This window comes from Pomacea canaliculata, linkage group LG2, assembly GCF_003073045.1.
Source record: "Pomacea canaliculata isolate SZHN2017 linkage group LG2, ASM307304v1, whole genome shotgun sequence".
Lineage (NCBI taxonomy): Eukaryota > Metazoa > Mollusca > Gastropoda > Architaenioglossa > Ampullariidae > Pomacea > Pomacea canaliculata.
The window spans coordinates 4,962,942-4,982,242 of NC_037591.1; the positions used below are offsets into that span (position 1 = coordinate 4,962,942).

General features: G+C 45.4%; 2 protein-coding genes and 2 long non-coding RNA genes across 4 annotated transcripts; 2 read left to right on the plus strand and 2 right to left on the minus strand.

The window, feature by feature from the left end:
• Nucleotides 1-129: 129 nt before the first annotated feature.
• Nucleotides 130-8,981, minus strand: LOC112557732 (extensin-like). The gene is made up of 2 exons (XM_025227740.1): nt 8,801-8,981; nt 130-975 (listed from the first exon to the last, which is right to left on the minus strand). The coding sequence occupies exons 1-2, from the start codon at nt 8,972-8,974 to the stop codon at nt 130-132; spliced, it is 1,020 nt and encodes a 339-aa protein (XP_025083525.1). The 5' UTR covers nt 8,975-8,981.
• LOC112558276 lies at nt 4,776-6,737 on the plus strand. The gene is made up of 3 exons (XR_003098119.1): nt 4,776-4,863; nt 5,988-6,067; nt 6,367-6,737. It is a non-coding gene; the product is annotated as an uncharacterized LOC112558276 (long non-coding RNA).
• A 424-nt stretch (nt 8,982-9,405) lies between the features above and the next one.
• On the plus strand, nt 9,406-11,502 carry LOC112557737. The gene is made up of 2 exons (XM_025227745.1): nt 9,406-9,869; nt 10,384-11,502. Exons 1-2 carry the CDS (start codon nt 9,406-9,408, stop codon nt 11,303-11,305), a joined length of 1,386 nt encoding a protein of 461 aa, XP_025083530.1. The 3' UTR covers nt 11,306-11,502.
• Nucleotides 11,503-13,482: 1,980 nt separating this feature from the next.
• LOC112558277 lies at nt 13,483-17,369 on the minus strand. The gene is made up of 3 exons (XR_003098120.1): nt 17,170-17,369; nt 14,634-16,955; nt 13,483-14,334 (listed from the first exon to the last, which is right to left on the minus strand). It is a non-coding gene; the product is annotated as an uncharacterized LOC112558277 (long non-coding RNA).
• Nucleotides 17,370-19,301: the final 1,932 nt, after the last annotated feature.

Genomic DNA, 19,301 nt, shown 5'->3' on the forward strand with positions numbered 1-19,301 from the left:
GGGAAGGAGGGAAGTACAAGGACTGGGAGGCAGAGAGGTGAGAAGGGGTGGAGTAGGGTGGGAAGAAGTGTGATGGGAAAGAGGTAAGAGGTGGGAAAGGTTGGAAAGAGAAGGTAGTAGGAGGAAAGGTTAGGAGAAGAGTGGTGATGGGACAGCGGTGGAGAAAGAGGAGAGTGGAGGTCCCTGGTGGGGGCGAAAGGGGGGTGGTTGGAGGGAAGGAAGTGGGAGGGAAAGGTGAAGTGAGGGGATAGGTGAAAGGGGGTAGGTGGGGTGGGGATGGATTGGGGGGAGGATGAAGGAAGGGATGAGCATGAGGAAGAGGCTGAGGGGGATTGGCGGGATGGTAGACGGGAGAGGTGGACAGGGGGCGAAGGAGGGGGAGGGGGATGAGTGAAATGGGAAGTGGGGGAAGCACGGGAGGTTGAGGGAGGGCGGAAGGGAATGGATGGATCTGAGGAAAGGTGGAAAGGGTGAGAAGTGAGGGAGGAGAGTGGAAGGTGTGAGGGAGGAAGAGGGAGGTGGGAGTAGGGGGAAGGGAAGAGGGGGTTTGGAGGTCGGTGAAAGGGTTGGAGGAGACGAGAAGGAGGAAAGGGAAGAGGTGGCTGGGGGTGTTGGGATGGGAGGTGAGGGTCTGGGAAGGGGTGAGACCGAGGGGAGGCGGGCGGGAGGGAAGGGGTAGGAAGGAAGAGAGGGGATGTGGGGGTGGGGGTAAGGAGGAGAACAGAAGGAGAGGGGGGATGGGAGCGTCGTGTGGGAAAGAGGTAGGAAGGATGGAGGAGAGAGCGGAGAGGGGTGGGAGTTGAATGAGTGGAGGCGAGGGGTGAGATGAGATGGGTGGGGAGGAGGAGGGTAGGGAAGAGGAGGCCGGAGAAGAGGATGAAGGTGGGAGCTGGTGGAGAGAGGTGTGGCTTGGAGGAGAGGGGGTGAGATGGTGACGGTGGGAGGGTGCATGGGAGGAGGGGGAGTTGGGTGGAGCTAGAGGGGTGGGGATGGAGAGATGTGGAGGGTAGAGAGAAGGGGTGGTGAGGGGAGAGTGGTGGTAGCTGAGGGTTGGAGGGGAAGGGGTTTGGTGGGGAGAGAGGGAATGGGGAGGAGAGAGAGAGAAAGAGTTGGGAGGAGTGGGATGGAGGGTTTGGGGGAGATGAGTTGGGATGTCATGGGAAAGATGATGTGAGAAGGAACGGGACGGGAGGGAAGGAGGGGTCCTAACCTTACCGAACCTTTTCACATCATCTTTCTCATCTCACATCCCTTCTCTACCTTCTTCTTTCCTTTCATCCCTTCTCTTTCCTACTCTCTCTCTCTTTCTCCTTCCCATTCCCTCTCTCCCATCAAACCCTTCCCCTCCAGCTACCACCACTCTCCCCTCACCACCCCTTCTCTCTCCCCTCCACAATCTCTCCATCCCCACCCCTCTAGCTCCACCCAACTCCCCTCCTCCCATGCACCCTCCCACCGTCACCATCTCACCCCCTCTCCTCCAAGCCACACTTCTCCACCAGCTCCCACCTTCATCCTTCTTCTCCGGCCTCCTCCTCCCAACCCTCCTCCTCCCCACCCATCTCATCCCCCTCGCCTCCACTCACTCAACTCACACCCTCTCCGCTCTCTCTCTCCATCCTTCCTACCTCCTTCCACACGACGCTCCCATCCCCTCTCCTTCTGTCTCCTCCTTACCCCACCCCCACATCCCCTCTCTTCCTTCCTACCCCTTCCTCCCGCCCGCCTCCCCTCGTCTCACCCCTTCCCAGACCCTCACCTCCCATCCACCACCCCCAGCCACTCTTCCCTTTCCTCCTTCTCTTCTCCTCCAACCCTTTCACCGACCTCCTAACCCTCTCTTCCCTTCCCCCTACTCCCACCTCCCTCTTCCTCCCTCACACCTTCCACTCTCCTCCCTCACTTCTCACCCTTTCACCCTTCCTCAGATCCATCCATCCCCTCCTCCCTTCCGCCCTCCCTCAACCTCCCCGCTTCCCCACTTCCCATTTCACTCATGCCTCCTTTTCTCTCTGTCCAACTCTCCCGTCTACCATCCGCCAATCCCCCTCAGTCCTCTTCCTCATGCTCACCCCTTCCTTCATCCTCCCCCAATCCATCCCCACCCCAAATGCCCCTCTCACCTATCCCCTCACTTCACCTTTCCCTCCCACTTCCTTCCTCCAACCACCCCTCTCTCACCCCCACCAGGGACCTCCACTCTCCTCTTTCTCCACCGCTGTCCCATCATCACTCTTCTCCTAACCTTTTCTCCTACTACCCTCTCTTTCCAACTTTTCCCACCTCTTACCTCTTTCCCATCACACTTCTTCCCACCCTACTCCACCCCTTCTCACCTCTCTGCACCCCTCCCTTCCAGTCCTTGTACGTCCCTCCTTCCCCTCTCTGCCTCCCATCCCTGACACTCCACCTTCCTATCATCTCTTGCCCTAACCTACCATCTTACCCCTCCTACCCATGCCTTCATTCTTGTAACCCCTTTTCTTCTCTTTCTCCCATTCCCGCACTCTTAACTAACCTCGCCTTCTTTTTCCTACCTTCGTCATCTCTTCTCTTTTCACCCTCACTTTTCCTCCTCTGCTCTCCCCTTCGTCCCTGGCACCACGTACAACGAGAGACCGAAGCATGGAGAGAGGCTCATCGCATTCAGACTCTACTCAAGGCAGAGGTAGCACTACTACAGGACAGAGACAGAGACCACCCTAGCAACAGGCATGTTCCAGCGGTCTCCGATCACCACTCGGTCTGGACACACGAGAGGTACACAGAGACAAGAAAGGGACCGCAGCTAGGGATGTGGCCCTGGCCCCAACCTCACTGGTCTACACAAAACATTGACCTTTCTGTGTTGGAATGTCGAAGGTTTGGTTCAAAAACTGTGCGAGTCTGATTTTGTTGGCTTTATGGCGTCGTTAGCTCCAGTCTCACCTAACCTTGCCTTCTTTTTCCTTCTTTTTCTCTTCTCTCTTCACTCTCACTTTTCCATCCCTTCCATCCTCTTCAATTTCTCCCCCCCCCCCCTCCAATCCATTCTGGTCTGGCACTGGCTTACAAACGGCCTGGCCACTACTGCTGGAGGAAGCAACTGCCACCGTCATCAGCTCATGACTACGACTACCACACCATCGACCTCAACATCGAGGACAACGACTACACCGACCAACATACACTCGGTTCACTGCGCTCGGTGACCACGCTGGGAGGAGCAACAGCGGCTACCAAACAGATGTATTAACAGGTACATTGCCAATCGTAGTTTTCAAAACAAACTTGTATCCGTCTCCCCTTGATACTTTGAGATGGCCACGATAGAAGAACCCATTTCAGTTTGTCGATACAGTCAAACATGTTTCGCATACAGAGAATTGTGATGGCATCCAATTTATTTTGTTAACAACAGTCATTTTGGACTAAAGACTTTTTATTGCTTGACACACTCTACTTTTTTACAGTTTCCTGTTGGTCACTCCGACCGATCATGCTTGACTAAGGGCACTGGCCAAGAAAAGAGTGTGGGGCTCTACTGCTGGGGGAAGCGGCTACCAACGCCGCCAGCTACTGTTGCACGTGACTACGACTAGCACACCATCGACCTCGACAACAGCTGGCTAGGAAAGGACAGCGACTACGCCAAACAAAGCAACGGCGGCTATCCTAGGGATGTATTCTTTTCCTATTCCTCTATTCCTATTCCTTGCTATCCCTCGCTAAATCGGCAGCCATACTTTTAACATGTTACAAACGTCGAAGGCTTAGATATATAAACTTTACTTTTTGTGTAAATGTATCAAACAAATGAATTAGATGCAAAATGCAAACGTAAAGGGCTTACAAAAATCTTTTCGTTTTGTGGTTGATAAAAATACATGAAAACCTTTGAAATAAACATAAATCTGAACGAAAATACGGAGTGAACACGATGCCACTAGTTTCAGTAGCCTCGCTAGTAGGTCTGTGTCCACCGCTCTCCGCACCAAGTGCATGGTGTACAATGGCGGGGACATCAGCCACATGGCATCTGGAACTAACCAGTACGAGTTATAAATATAAGGGGCAACAAAATGCTATGCATGGATGTGGTTGCAAAGAAATTCACAAAACCTTTGAGGGAAAAGTCTGAATAATGGTGAGAGAGGCAGCCACAAGGGCATCTCCATGAAAAGTGAAAAACTGGCTTACAAAAAGCTTGTCCGTTTTATGTCGTTAGAAAAATCATATCTCAACCAACCGAAAAAACTTTAAAACTATAGGAGAGCTTGCACAAACTTGGAAAATTATGTAGTCAAGAAAACAAATCATTACATTCTTACGAAAAACAGAAGTATATGAAATAGAAATGAGAAGATGCCTGTACTTCGCATTCAGTCTGTCGACAACTTCTCGCACAAAGCGAAGCAAACTGGCATCTCACGATTTTAACCGTTGATTGCTTTAAGGCAACAAGTGCTTATCCTGTATGTGGTTAATATAAAATCATTTAAGAAAACCTAAAGTAAAATGATCTCTAAAACGAAAATGAAAAAGAGGCTTGCACTTTGCCATGCTGGTAGATCTGTGTTGACCGTTTCCTGCACTAATGGCAGGAGCGGCAGCCACGTGGCAATCTGGAACTATCCAATAAAGTTATAAACATAAGGGGCAGCAAAATACTTATGCATATATGTGGTTGCTAAAAAAAATAATAATAACAAAACCTGTGAGGTAAATCTATAAAATAGGAATGAATACGATGCCTACACTTGTCTGTGTCGACTGTTTACCCACCATGCAATGCAATAGGCGCCATTTTGTATTGCTTGGTGTGGCAAGTGGCAGTCGACTGGTATCTGAGACTGGCATCACTTTCTTCTTGTAGGACAACAGGTGTAGGGTGTGAGGCTGTGTGCGTTAAAGCGATATTATAGTTTGTTGTTTGCTTTGATTTTGGTGGGTTTTTTTTAATGCGGGTTTGGGTTTGTATTGTTGTTTTTGCGTCTGTTGATATTAGTGTCAAGTGTTGAGTGGCGAGTGACGTCACCGTTTGAGTGGCTAGCTCCGCCCACAGGTTCGCCATGTTTGTTATGGTCGTCAAGGGTTACGCCATCAGAACTCTGTGCACTGCAACTAACCAATAAAGAGACAAAAGCATAAGGGGTAACAAATATTTGAATTAGAAACAAAACTGCAAAGAGAAAGGGATACAAAATCCTCCCTTTTGTGGTTGATAAAAAAACAACTCATTAAATCCGTAAAATAAACTCAGATGTATAAAATGTGAATGAACACGACACCTCCATTGTGGCCATGCTATGACTCAACTCACAATGGCAGAAGTAGCTGCCAACTGGCATCTGAAACTAAACAACAAAGAGTTCTAAACATGTGGTTGCAAAAGAATTCAGAAAACCTTTGCTGGAAAGTTGTACTTATTAGAATGAACACGATGCCTGCACTTCGCCATGCTAGTAGGAACTGACCAATTCAAAATGAAATGTTGGGGTTGTCGTCTATCAGGGAGAGCACACTAACCAGCGCAACGAAAATTCCAGCAGTGGGTCACGTGGCCCCCTGACCACGCCACCTCTGCAATGTCCGTCTGTTGAGTTCATAGACGATTGCTCGTATTAAAATTGTTCTTATTCTAGAAAGCAGATTATCATTATAGTATTCTTCTTTCCTTGTGCCAACCAGTTATTTCTAACGATAAAGACTGTTAGTGGTGTGGCACATGTGTATATATGTGCTATTGAGTATCAACTTTATGTGCAGCTTAATACATCAGAAATAAAAAATGTCTATGAGTGAGAGGATAGAAAGCGATAGTAATAAAGACTGGTACACGTGCTGATTGCTTTAAAGAATGATGAAACCGAAATGAGAAGCAGTTACTGCCATCTCTGTGTTAATGTCGTGCACATACCTAGATTGTTTATGATTTAAAGAAAATGTATAAGTGCATTGCCCAAATCACTTTCAGTGATGTCTTCTGATTAATTTATTTTCTGCAGCTGAAATCCTGTATTTGAGACAAGAAGGCAAGGGAAAGGCAGGCAAAAACCAAGAATGCCATCAGAGCATGAAAGCAAGTGTAAGTAGAATAATACATTTCTACAACCCCCCAAAACTTAAAGGACCGTGTGCAATATTTTGTGTCAAAATCTGTCTTCTTATCTGCCTATATGGTATTTTATTCATTATTCATTACAAATGTTATTCATGGTGAGTTAACAGTTTGAGATAAAGTCTGATGAAATTAATGAAGACAACGAATAAAGGTCTTAATGATAGTACCTATTTATAGAGTGATAATGGTCTAGTTCATTGTTTTCTTTTCAGGCAAAGGAATTGCTGTTGAATAAATGCATGCATTATCATTTTGTTGTACAGATGGCCAGAAAACTGCGTAACATCTCTCAAAGATGGGAATCCCTTCACACAACAAGGAGCCAGTGAGGACAGCCAACGGCGGTGGAATGCTTTCGGTCGTGAGGTTAAAATACCCAAAATGGAAACTTTGTGTATGGACTGTACGACCTGTGCATGAATCTGTGTCACAACAATGACGAACAGTACTAACGTTCGAAACCGTGACTAATCCTCGACTTAGCTCGCGTCGGTTTTCTTAATTTTCTTATTTGTTTGTGTTAATTTGTTTATTGAACCTTTTAAACGGGATGTTACAATATCTTACTGTCCCTTGTTTTCCACTCGTGTGTGTGTGTGTGTGTCCGAGTTATCTAATAAAATACATAACAGCTTGTCTCGGAGTGTGTATTCTGTTCGTCGTCGTCAGTCAGGACACTATAACGTAACAAGTATAAAATATCGTGATTTAAAACAATGTAAATCAGGATACATCAAAACAAAGTGCACACACAAATGCCAAATGTCAAAAAAACAGACGTGATTTTGTCCTCACTGAAGTTTTATTAAAGTAGAAAATGCATTACTATCAAATGTCAGAACAAATAAGGATAAAAAAAAAACGAAGTAATTAAAAAATATGCAAAAATTTAAAATATACAAATACATTTGTAAAACAAGGATTCTTCTCACTGATACACACTCACGTGTATGTGCATAAAAATGTCTCCTCATGACTAAGTTGTAGAGGAAGAAAAAGCATTTAAAATGAAAACTTGTATCCATTGACAAAACCATAATTAAAATTGCAGTTTTCCTTAACACTACAATATCTTTTAAAAGATGAAAATTTTAATAATAACTTGTATCTTTTGTAACCAAGAAGAGGAAAGCATCAAACACATTTGAAATGTAAATATGCACACATCACACATCCCTAAACTATGTACTTAAAATTGAAATCAACAGAGAGGAAAAAAAACCTCCATATTTGTCTAACCTCAGGAGCTGATGTGATAGCAACACACAATAAAACTTTTATCATAACGAGATGTTAGCATCAGTTGAAGAAAAACACAGATGAAAAGTTACTTATGGCAAAGTTACTTCAGCAGCATCTCAATCTATATCAAAGTCTACATAATAATGTCTGTTACTTCACCATGGTCACACGAATTATGAAGAAGTGGTGCTTGATTGATGGACACTGATGCTGAAAAGCCAACTGGAAATGGAGCAGTCAATGTTAGCATTTTGAAGTTCTGGAAGATCACTAAATCAGGCTGCAAGTCCTCAGTTCTTTCTCTACTTGTAATTTACTCACACCCTTGTCTGTGTCGACTGTTTACCCACCATGCAATGCAATAGGCGCCATTTTGTATTGCTTGGTTTGGCAAGTGGCAGTCAACTGTATCTGAGACTGGATCACTTTCTTCTTGTAGGACAACAGGTGTAGGGTGTGAGGCTGTGTGCGTTAAAGGGATATTATAGTTTGTTGTTTGCTTTGATTTTGGTGTTTTTTTATGGCGGGTTTTGGCTTGTATTGTTGTTTTTGCGTCTGTTGATATTAGTGTCAAGTGACGTCACCGTTTGAGTGGCTAGCTCCGCCCACAGGTTCGCCATGTTTGTTATGGTCGTCAAGGGTTACGCCATCAGAACTCTGTGCACTGCAACTAACCAATAAAGAGTCAACAACATAAGGGGTAACAAATATTTGAGTTAGAAACAAAACTGCAAAGAGAAAGGGATACAAAATCTTTCCCTTTTGTGGTTGGTAAAAAAACCATTAGATCCGTGAAATAAACACAGATGTATAAAATGTGAATGAACACGACACCTCCATGTGGCCATGCTATGACTCAACTCAGAATGGCAGAAGTAGCTGCCAACTGGCATCTGAAACTAAACAACAAAGAGTTCTAAACATGTGGTTGCAAAAGAATTCAGAAAACCTTTGATGGAAAGTTGTACTTATTAGAATGAATACGATGCCTACACTTCGCCATGCTAGTAGGAACTGACCAATTCAAAATGAAATGTTGGGGTTGTCGTCTATCAGGGAGAGCACACTAACCAGCGCAACGAAAATTCCAGCAGTGGGTCACGTGGCCCCCTGACCACGCCACCTCTGCCACGTCCGTCTGTCCAGTTAACAGACGATTGCTCGTATTAAAATTGTTCTTATTCTAGAAAGCACATTATCATGATGGTATCCCTCTTTCCTTGTGCCAACCAGTTATTTCTAACGATAAAGACTGTTAGTGGTGTGGCACATGTATATATGTGCTATTGAGTATGAACTTTATGTGCAGCTTAATACATCAGAAATAAAAAAAAGTCTATGAGTAAGAGGATACAAAATGATAATAATAAAGAGTGGTACACGTGCTGATTGCATTAAAGAATGATGAAACCGAAATGAGAAGCAGGTACTGCCATCTCTGTGTTAATGTCGTGCATATATGGTAGTGTGTAGACAAGGGGGCGGCGATGGTGGGTGGTCGCCGGAAGAGGCCGAAAATAGTTTTGCTGATGCATGCGGGAAAAGTGCTGATGCTTGCGGAAAAAGTGCTGATGCTTGCGGGAAAAAGTGCTGATTCATAAGAGGGCGAAAATAGTTTTGCTGATGCATGCGGGAAAAGTGCTGATGCTTGCGAAAAAAGTGCTGATGCTTGCGAAAAAAGTGCTGATGCTTGCGGGAAATAGTGCTGATGTAGAAGACCGCGAAAAGTGACCCACCCTAATTAGCGACCGCCCCGAGAGTTTTTTAACCGGCGAAACGGATGTTGGTCATGTTACACGGGTCAAACATGAAATACAGCTGACAAATGATACACCGTTTAAAGAACGGCATCGCCGAATTCCACCCGGCATGTACGAACAGGTGAGAGAACATTTACAACAGCTGTTGGACAGTGGGATTATTAGACCATCACATTCACCCTGGTCATCGAATGTTGTATGGGTTAAAAAGAAAGACGGTAGCCTACGGCAATGTGTGGACTATAGACAGCTCAATGCACGGACAATCAAAGACTCGTACGCGCTGCCAAGGATAGAGGAATGCTGGACGCTCTTAGCGGGTCCAAGTATTTCACTGTCCTCGACTTAAAGAGCGGTTACCATCAAGTAGAGATAACCGAGGAGCACAAAGAACGTACAGCATTCTCAGTTGCGCCCCTTGGATTCTATGAATACAATCGCATGGCAATGGGGCTGGCGAATGCACCGGCCACATATCAACGCCTCATGGAAGAGTGTTTGGGGGACCTACATCTTCACATATGCCTGGTGTTTCTTGATGACATCATTGTGTTTTCCAGTTCGTTTGATGAGCATCTGGAAAGAGTGGAGAGAGTGCTAGACAGATTGCGGGATTGTGGCTTGAAATTGAACCCCAAGAAGTGCACATTCGCGCAGGATCGGGTTAAATACGTGGGACATATCGTGTCAGCGGCTGGTGTCGAGACAGATCCTGAAAAATGTGAGAAAGTGAAAAACTGGCCAGTGCCAGGACACCTGAGGAGGTACGACAGTTTCTGGGATTCGCAGGTTATTATAGGCGTTTCGTGAGACGGTTTTCGGCAATCGCCAAGCCCCTAACTGACTTGCTACCCGACGTGTTGAAAGGAAAAAAGAAGAAAGGTAAAGATGCAAAAGGTAATAAATCCGTCAAATGGGTATGGGGCACAAGAGAAGAAGAAGCGTTCAGGAAATTGAAGGACTGCTTGTCGTCACCTCCAGTGCTGGCATTTCCAGACTACGCGCAGTCGTTTGAACTGCACACCGACGCCAGCATTCACGGGTTGGGAGCAGTTCTGTACCAGGTGCAAGACAATCAGAAACGAGTGGTGTGTTTTGCCAGCAGGGGACTGAGCCGTTCGGAGCGGAACTACCCGGCGCACAAGCTAGAATTTCTCGCTCTCAAGTGGGCTGTCACAGAGAAATTCCACGACTACCTTTATGGTCACAGCTTCTCTGTGTTGACTGACAACAACCCCATGACCAAGGGAGCAAACCCCTCACTAAGTATGTCGACAGTCTGAAGAAACGACTGACAGAGTCTTTCCATCTGGCAGCTGCGGCCTCCAACAAGGCAAGCGAGCGACAGAAAAGTGGCTATGATTTCAAGGCAAGGGCAGCCACTATAGAAGTGGGAGACCGTGTGCTGGTGAAAGCTGTTGCCTTTGACGGCAAACACAAACTGGCAGACCGCTGGGAGACAGAGGTGTACAGTGTACTGAGCCACCCTAACAGCGCCATACCCGTGTACGTCGTACGGAGAGAGGACGGCGCAGGAAGAAAACGGACTCTTCACCGCAACATGTTGTTACCAGTGAGCGGATTAATACAAGATGCGCATCAACAAAAAGGTGCGAGGGATCACTCGCATCATCGGGGGCAACGAACGCTACGCCGCCCGTTCAGAAAGGACGACACATCTAGTGCAGAGTCATCCGCCGGTGAAAATGAGAGCGACAGTGACACGTCTAGCTCTGTGGTCGTACATACCCGGCCGCCCACCACCAGATCAAGAGGACAGCCGCCGGCGAGTGATGACAGTGACCAAGAACAGCAAGCAAGGGACAACAATGAGGCAGAACCACCCAGGCCACTCCCTGATCCAGATTCAGAAAGCACCACCCTTCCTCCACTGCCTAATGACAACGACAGTCAAGTGCCGGATGTTCAGGAAGGAGGGAGAGACGAGGAGGGCGCTACGCCACGTGCGGTGGTTACCCCACCCCCGTCACCACGCCACGCCCCGCGAGCGTCCACAAGGCCACGTCAGCAACCGACGTGGATGAGGAGCGAAGACTACATACTTCGCCAGCAGCAAACACTAGACAATTATAGCTTTAAATGTGACAAACTGAAAATGCTGCTGAGCAAGCTATCTTTAGAAAAACTGCCTGAGACTGTGGTGACCACGCTCATTAAGGCTGTCTGGCCACTGTTATAAACACAACATGGCTACAGCAACAATTTGTACATTTATGTTTATAAGTTTGCCTAAGATGTATATATTTTTATAGCACGTTACATTTGGAAAAAAATATGGGTTCTAGTTTTAAATGTCGAGGACAACATTTCTCCTCGAGGGGGTGTATATGGTAGTGTGTAGACAAGGGGGCGGCGATGGTGGGTGGTCGCCGGAAGAGGCCGAAAAAAGTTTTGCTGATGCTTGCGGAAAAGTGCTGATGCTTGTGGGAAAAAGTGCTGATGCTTGCGGGAAATAGTGCTGATGTAGAAGACCGCGAAAAGTGACCCACCCGAGGGGTATATAAGGAGACAGGGCAGTTAGTGTGGGGGAGAAAGTATGTGAGATCAAGGTTCGCCAGAGCCAGCAGCATCGACTGGCAACAGTAATACAAACTAAGAACCCACGAGAGCGTTATCTTTTGTGTTGGTGTGGAAGGACTGTGGGAAGAGCCCAATTCTTACCCTACTACACATATACCTAGATTGTTTATGATTTAAAGAAAATGTATAAGTGCATTGCCCAAATCACCTTCAGTGATGTCTTCTGATTGTATTTTTTGCAGCTGAAATCCTGTATTTGAGACTTAAGAAGGCAAGGGAAAGGCAGGCAAAAACCAAGAATGCCATCAGAGCATGAAAGCAAGTGTAAGTAGAATAATACATTTCTGAACCCACAAAACTTAAAGGACCGTGTGCAATATTTTGTGTCAAGATCTTTCTTCTTATCTGCCTATATGGTATTTTATTCATTATTCATTACAAATGTTATTCATGGTGAGTTAACAGTTTGAGATAAAGTCTGATGACATTAATGAAGACAACGAATAAAGGTCTTAATGATAGTACCTATTTCAAGAGTGATAATGGTCTAGTTCATTGTTTTCTTTTCAGGCAAAGGAATTGCTGTTGAATAAATGCATGCATTATCATTTTGTTGTACAGATGGCCAGAAAACTGCGTAACATCTCTCAAAGAAACTAAAGGCAATCATCACTCAACTTCTTGCTGTTGCTAATTTGCTGAAAGATCAGGCACCACCGTTTCTATGGCCCAGCTTTGAGACCCAGGCCCACTTGCGAATCCCTTCACACAACAAGGAGCCAGTGAGGACAGCCAACGGCGGTGGAATGCTTTCAAGTGAATGAAGAAGAACGCATCCTCGAGGACATCAGCCCTCGTCAGTAACACGTCTGTATACCCGCAGTCATCTGCCAAACCAGCTGCCAGACATGACCATGGCATGAAGCATGTTAGGTGTGAGTAAATTACAAGTAGAGAAAGAACTGAGGACTTGCAGCCTGATTTAGTGATCTTCCAGAACTTCAAAATGCTAACATTGACTGTTCCATTTCCAGTTGGCTTTTCAGCATCAGTGTCCATCAATCAAGCACCACTTCTTCATAATTCGTGTGACCAGTGTGAAGTAACAGACATTATTATGTGGACTTTGATATAGATTGAGATGCTGCTGAAGTAACTTTGCCATAAGTAACTTTTCATCTGTGTTTTTCTTCAACTGATGCTAACATCTCGTTATGATAAAAGTTTTATTGTGTGTTGCTATCACAGGTTAGACAAATATGGAGTTTTTTTTCTCTGTTGATTTCAATTTTAAGTACATAGTTTAGGGATGTGTGATGTGTGCATATTTACATTTCAAACGTGTTTGATGCTTTCCTCTTCTTGGTTACAAAAGATACAAGTTATTAAAATTTTCATCTTTTAAAAGATATTGTAGTGTTAAGGAAAACTGCAATTTTAATTATGGTTTTGTCAATGGATACAAGTTTTCATTTTAAATGCTTTTTCTTCCTCTACAACTCAGTCATGAGGAGACATTTTTATGCATACACGTGAGTGTGTATCAATGAGAAGAAGCCTTGTTTTACAAATGTATTTGTATATTTTTAATTTTTGCATATTTTTTAATTACCTTGGTTTTTTTTATCCTCATTTGTGCTGACATTTGATGATAATGCATTCTCTACTTTAATAAAACTTCAGTGAGGGACAAAATCACGGCTGTTTTTTGTAACATTTGGCATTTGTGTGTACTTTGTTTTGATGTATCCTGATTTACATTGTTTTAAATCACGATATTTTATACTTGTTACGTTATAGTGTCCTGACTGACGACGAACAGAATACACACTCAGAGACAAGCTGTTATGTATTTTATTAGATAACTCGGACACACACACACACACACACGAGTGGAAAACAAGGGACAGTAAGATATTGTAACATCCCGTTTAAAAGGTTCAATAAACAAATCAACACAAACAAATAAGAAAATTAAGAAAAGCGACGCGAGCTAAGTCGAGGATTAGTCACGGTTTCGAACGTTAGTACTGTTCGTCATTGTTGTGACACACATTCATGCACAGGTCGTACAGTCCATACACAAAGTCTTCCATTTTGGGTATTTTAACCTCACGACCGAAACGTGTTCGAGTAGTTAGTGCTGCAGACCGCATTGGGGTTGTGGAGCCATGGAAAGGATTGGATCCTGCCGGACAACCAGACTCCATTTGTGGTGTCAAAAGTTAGTTGTGGGGAGAGGCGCAGCGAAGTTTTAGCATCAGTTACAGAAAAACACAGATGAAAAGTTACTTATGGCAAAGTCACTTCAGCAGCATCTCAATCTATATCAAAGTCCACATAATAATGTCTGTTACTTCACACTGGGCACACGAATTATGAAGAAGTGGTGCTTGATTGATGGACACTAAGGTTGAAAAGCCAACTGGAAATGGAGCAGTCAATGTTAACATTTTGAAGTTCTGGAAGATCACTAAATCCTCTTCATGGACTTGAAAGCATTCCACCGCCGTTGACTGTCCTCACTGGCTCCTTGTTGTGTGAAGGGATTCGCAAGTGGGCCTGGGTCTCAAAGCTGGGCCATAGAAACGGTGGTGCCCTGATCTTTCAGCAAATTAGCAACAGCCTGAAGTTGAGTGATGATTGCCTTTAGTTTCTTTGAGAGATGTTACGCAGTTTTCTGGCCATCTGTACAACAAAATGATAATGCATGCATTTATTCAACAGCAATTCCTTTGCCTGAAAAAAAACAATGAACTAGACCATTGTCACTCTTGAAATAGGTACTATCATTAAGACCTTTATTCGTTGTCTTCATTAATTTCATCAGACTTTATCTCAAACTGTTAACTCACCATTAATAACATTTGTAATGAATAATGAATAAAAATACCATATAGGCAGATACGAAGAAAGATTTTGACACAAAATATTGCACACGGTCCTTTAAGTTTTGTGGGGTTGTAGAAATGTATTATTCTACTTACACTTGCTTTCATGCTCTGATGGCATTCTTGGTTTTTGCCTGCCTTTCCCTTGCCTTCTTAAGTCTCAAATACAGGATTTCAGCTGCAGAAAATAAATTAATCAGAAAACATCACTGAAAGTGATTTGGGCAATGCACTTATACATTTTCTTTAAATCATAAACAATGTAGGTATGTGCACTACATTAACACAGAGATGGCAGTAACTGCTTCTCATTCCGGTTTCCTCATTCTTTAAAGCAATCAGCACGTGTACTAGTCTTTACTACTATCGCTTTCTATCCTCTCACTCATAGACATTTTTTTAATTTCTGATGTATTAAGCTGCACATAAAGTTCATACTCAATAGCACATATATACATGTGCCACACCACTAAGTCTTTATCGTTAGAAATAACTGGTTAGCACAAGGAAAGAAGAAAACTATAATGATAATCTGCTTTCTAGAATAAGAACAATTTTAATACGAGCAATCGTCTGTTAACTGAACAGCCGGACGTTGCATAGGTGGCGTGGTCAGGGGGCCACGTGACCCACTGCTAGAATTTTCGTTGCGCTGGTTAGTGTGCTCTCCCTGATAGACGACATCCCCAACATTTCATTTTGAATTGGTCAGTTCCTACTAGCATGGCGAAGTGTAGGCATCGTATTCATTCTAATAAGTACAACTTTCCATCAAAGGTTTTCTGAATTCTTTTGCAACCACATGTTTAGAACTCTTTGTTGTTTAGTTTCAGATGCCAGTTGGCAGCTACTTCTGCCATTCTGAGTTGAGTCATAGCATGGCCACATGGAGGCGTCGTGTTCACTCACATTTTATACATCTGTGTTTAGTTTACAGATTTAAAGAGTTTTTTTTTTTTTACCAACCACAAAAGGAAGGATTTTGTATCCCTTTCTCTTTGCAGTTTTGTTTCTAACTCAAATATTTGTTACCCCTTATGTTTTTGACTCTTTATTGGTTAGTTGCAGTGCACAGAGTTCTCATGGCGTAACCCTTGACGACCATAACAAACATGGCGAACCTGTGGGCGGAGCTAGCCACTCACACGGTGACGTCACTCGCCACTCCACACTTGACACTAATATCAACAAACGCAAAAACAACAATACACCGCCCCCCCCCCAAAAAAAAACCCACCAAAATCAAAGCAAACAACAAACTATAATATCCCTTTAACGCACACAGCTTCAGACCCTACACCTGTTGCCTCTTATGTTTATAACTTTATTGGATAGTTCCAGATGCCACGTGGCTGCCGCTTCCGCCATTAGTGCAGGAAACGGTCAACACAGACCTACCAGCATGACAAAGTGCAAGCCTCTTTTTCATTTTCGTTTTAGAGATCATTTCACTTTAGGTTTTCTTAAATAATTTTATATTAACCACATACAGGGTAAGCACTTTGCTGCCTTAAAGCAATCAACGGTTAAAATCGTGAGATGCCAGTTTGCTTCGCTTTGTGCGAGAAGTTGTCGACAGACTGAATGCGAAGTACAGGCATCTTCTCATTTCTATTTCATACAGTTCTGTTTTTCGTAAGAATGTAATGATTTGTTTTCTTGACTACATAAATTTCCAAGTTTGTGCAAGCGCTCTTAAGTTTTTCACTTTTCATGGATATGCCTTGTGGCTGCCTCTCTCACTATTATTCAGACTTTTCCCTCAAAGGTTTTGTGAATTTCTTTGCAACCACATCCATGCATAAGCATTTTGTTGCCCCTTATATTTATAACTCGTATTGGTTAGTTCCAGATGCCGTGTGGCTGATGCCCCCGCCATTGTACACCATGCACTTGGTGCGGAGAGCGGTGGACACAGACCTACTAGCGAGGCTACTGAACTAGTGGCATCGTGTTTACTCCTATTTTCGTTCAGATTTATGTTTATTTCACAGGTTTTCATGTATTTTTATCAACCACAAAACGAAAAGATTTTTGTAAGCCCTTTACGTTTGCAACTTTGCATCTAATTCATTTGTTTGACAAATTTACACAAAAAGTAAAGTTTATATATCTAAGCCTTCGACGTTTGTAACATGTTAAAAGTATGGCTGCCGATTTAGCGAGGGATAGCAAGGACTAGGAATAGAGGAATAGGAAAAGAATACATCCCTAGGATAGCCGCCGTTGCTTTGTTTGGCGTAGTCGCTGTCCTTTCCTAGCCAGCTGTTGTCGAGGTCGATGGTGTGCTAGTCGTAGTCACGTGCAACAGTAGCTGGCGGCGTTGGTAGCCGCTTCCCCCAGCAGTAGAGCCCCACACTCTTTTCTTAGCCAGTGCCCTTAGTCAAGCATGCTTCGGTCGGTGTGACCAACAGGAAACTGTAAAAAAGTAGAGTGTGTCAAGCAATAAAAAGTCTTTAGTCCGAAATGACTGTTGTTAACAAAATAAATTGGATGCCATCACAATTCTCTGTATGCGAAACATGTTTGACTGTATCGACAAACTGAAATGGGTTCTTCTATCGTGGTCATCTCAAAGTATCAAGGTGAGACAGATACAAGTTTGTTTTGAAAACTACGATTGGCAATGTACCTGTCAATGCATCTGTTTGGTAGCCGCTGTTGCTCCTCCCAGCGTGGTCACCGAGCGCAGTGAACCGAGTCTATGTTGGTCGGTGTAGTCGTTGTCCTCGATGTTGAGGTCGATGGTGTGGTAGTCGTAGTCATGAGCTGATGACTGTGGTAGTTGCTTCCTCCAGCAGTAGTGGCCAGGCCGTTTGTAAGCCAGTGCCAGACCAGAATGGATTGGAGGGGGTGTGTGTGTGTGGGGGGAGAAATTGAAGAGGATGGAAGGGGTGGAAAAGTGAGAGTGAAGAGAGAAGAGATGACGAATCAAGGAAAAAGAAGGCAAGGTTAGGTGAGACTGGAGCTAACGACGCCATAAAGCCAACAAAATCAGACTGACACAGTTTTTGAACCAAACCTTCGACATTCCAACACAGAAAGGTAAATGTTTTGTGTAGACCAGTGAGGTTGGGGCCAGGGCCACATCCCTAGCTGCGGTCAGTTTCTTGTCTCTGTGTACCTCTCGTGTGTCCAGACCGAGTGGTGATCGGAGACCGCTGGAACATGTCTGTGAGTAGTGGCTGGGACCTGTTGCTAGGGTGGTCTCTGTCTCTGTCCTGTAGTAGTGCTACCTCTGCCTTGAGTAGAGTGTGAATCCGATGAGCCTCTCTCCATGCTTCGGTCTCTCGTTGCACGTGATGCCAGGGACGAAAGGGAGAGCAGAGGAGGAAAGGTGAGGGTGAAAAGAGAAGAGATGACGAAGGTAGGAAAAAGAAGGCGAGGTTAGTTAAGAGTGCGGGAATGGGAGAAAGAGAAGAAAAGGGGTTACAAGAATGAAGGCATGGGTAGGAGGGGTAAGATGGTAGGTTAGAGCAAGAGATGATAGGAAGGTGGAGTGTCAGGGATGGGAGGCAGAGAGGGAAAGGAGGGACGTACAAGGACTGGGAGGGAGGGGTGCAGAGAGGTGAGAAGGGGTGAAGTAGGTTGGGAAGAAGTGTGATGGGAAAGAGGTAAGAGGTGGGAAAAGTTGGAAAGAGAGGGTAGTAGGAGAAAAGGTTAGGAGAAGAGTGGTGATGGGACAGCGGTGGAGAAAGAGGAGAGTGGAGGTCCCTGGTGGGGGTGAGAGAGGGGTGGTTGGTGGAAGGAAGTGGGAGGGAAAGGTGAAGTGAGGGGATAGGTGAGAGGGGGCATTTGGGGTGGGGATGGATTGGGGGAGGATGAAGGAAGGGGTGAGCATAAGGAAGAGGTTGAGGGGGATTGGCGGGATGGTAGACGGGAGAGGTGGACAGAGAGAAAAGGAGGCATGAGTGAAATGGGAAGTGGGGGAAGCAGGGGGTTGAGGGAGGGCGGAAGGGAGGAGGGGATGGATGGATCTGAGGAAAGGTGGAAGGGGTGAGAAGTGAGGGAGGAGAGTGGAAGGTGTGAGGGAGGAAGAGGGAGGTGGGAGTAGGGGGAAGGGAAGAGGGGTTTGGAGGTAGGTGAAAGGGTTGGAGGAGAAGAGAAGGAGGAAAGGGAAGAGGTGGCTGGGGTGGTGGGATGGGAGGTGAGGGTCTGGGAAGGGGAGAGACCGAGGGGAGACGGGCGGGAGGGAAGGGTAGGAAGGAAGAGAGGGGATGTGGGGGTGGGGGTAAGGAGGAGACAGAAGGAGAGGGGGGATGGGAGCGTCGTGTGGGAAAGAGGTAGGAAGGATGGGTGAGAGAGCGGAGAGGGGTGTGAGTTGAATGAGTGGAGGCGAGGGGTGAGATGAGATGGGTGGGGAGGAGGAGGGTAGGGGAGGAGGAGGCCCGGAGAAGAGGATGAAGGTGGGAGCTGGTGGAGAGAGGTGTGGCTTGAAGGAGAGGGGGTGAGATGGTGACGGTGGGAGGGTGCATGGGAGGAGGGGAGTTGGGTGGAGCTAGAGGGTGGGGATGGAGAGATTGTGGAGGGGAGAGAGAAGGGGTGGTGAGGGGAGAGTGGTGGTAGCTGAGGGTAGAAGGGGAAGGGTTTTTGTAGGGAGAGAGGGAATGGGGAGGAGAAAGAGAGAGAGAGTAGGAAAGAGAAGAGATGAAAGGAAAGAAGAAGGTAGAAGGGATGTGAGATGAGAAAGATGATGTGAAAAGGTTCGGTAGGTTAGGACCCCTCCTTCCCTCCCGTCCCGTTCCTTCTCACATCATTCTCATC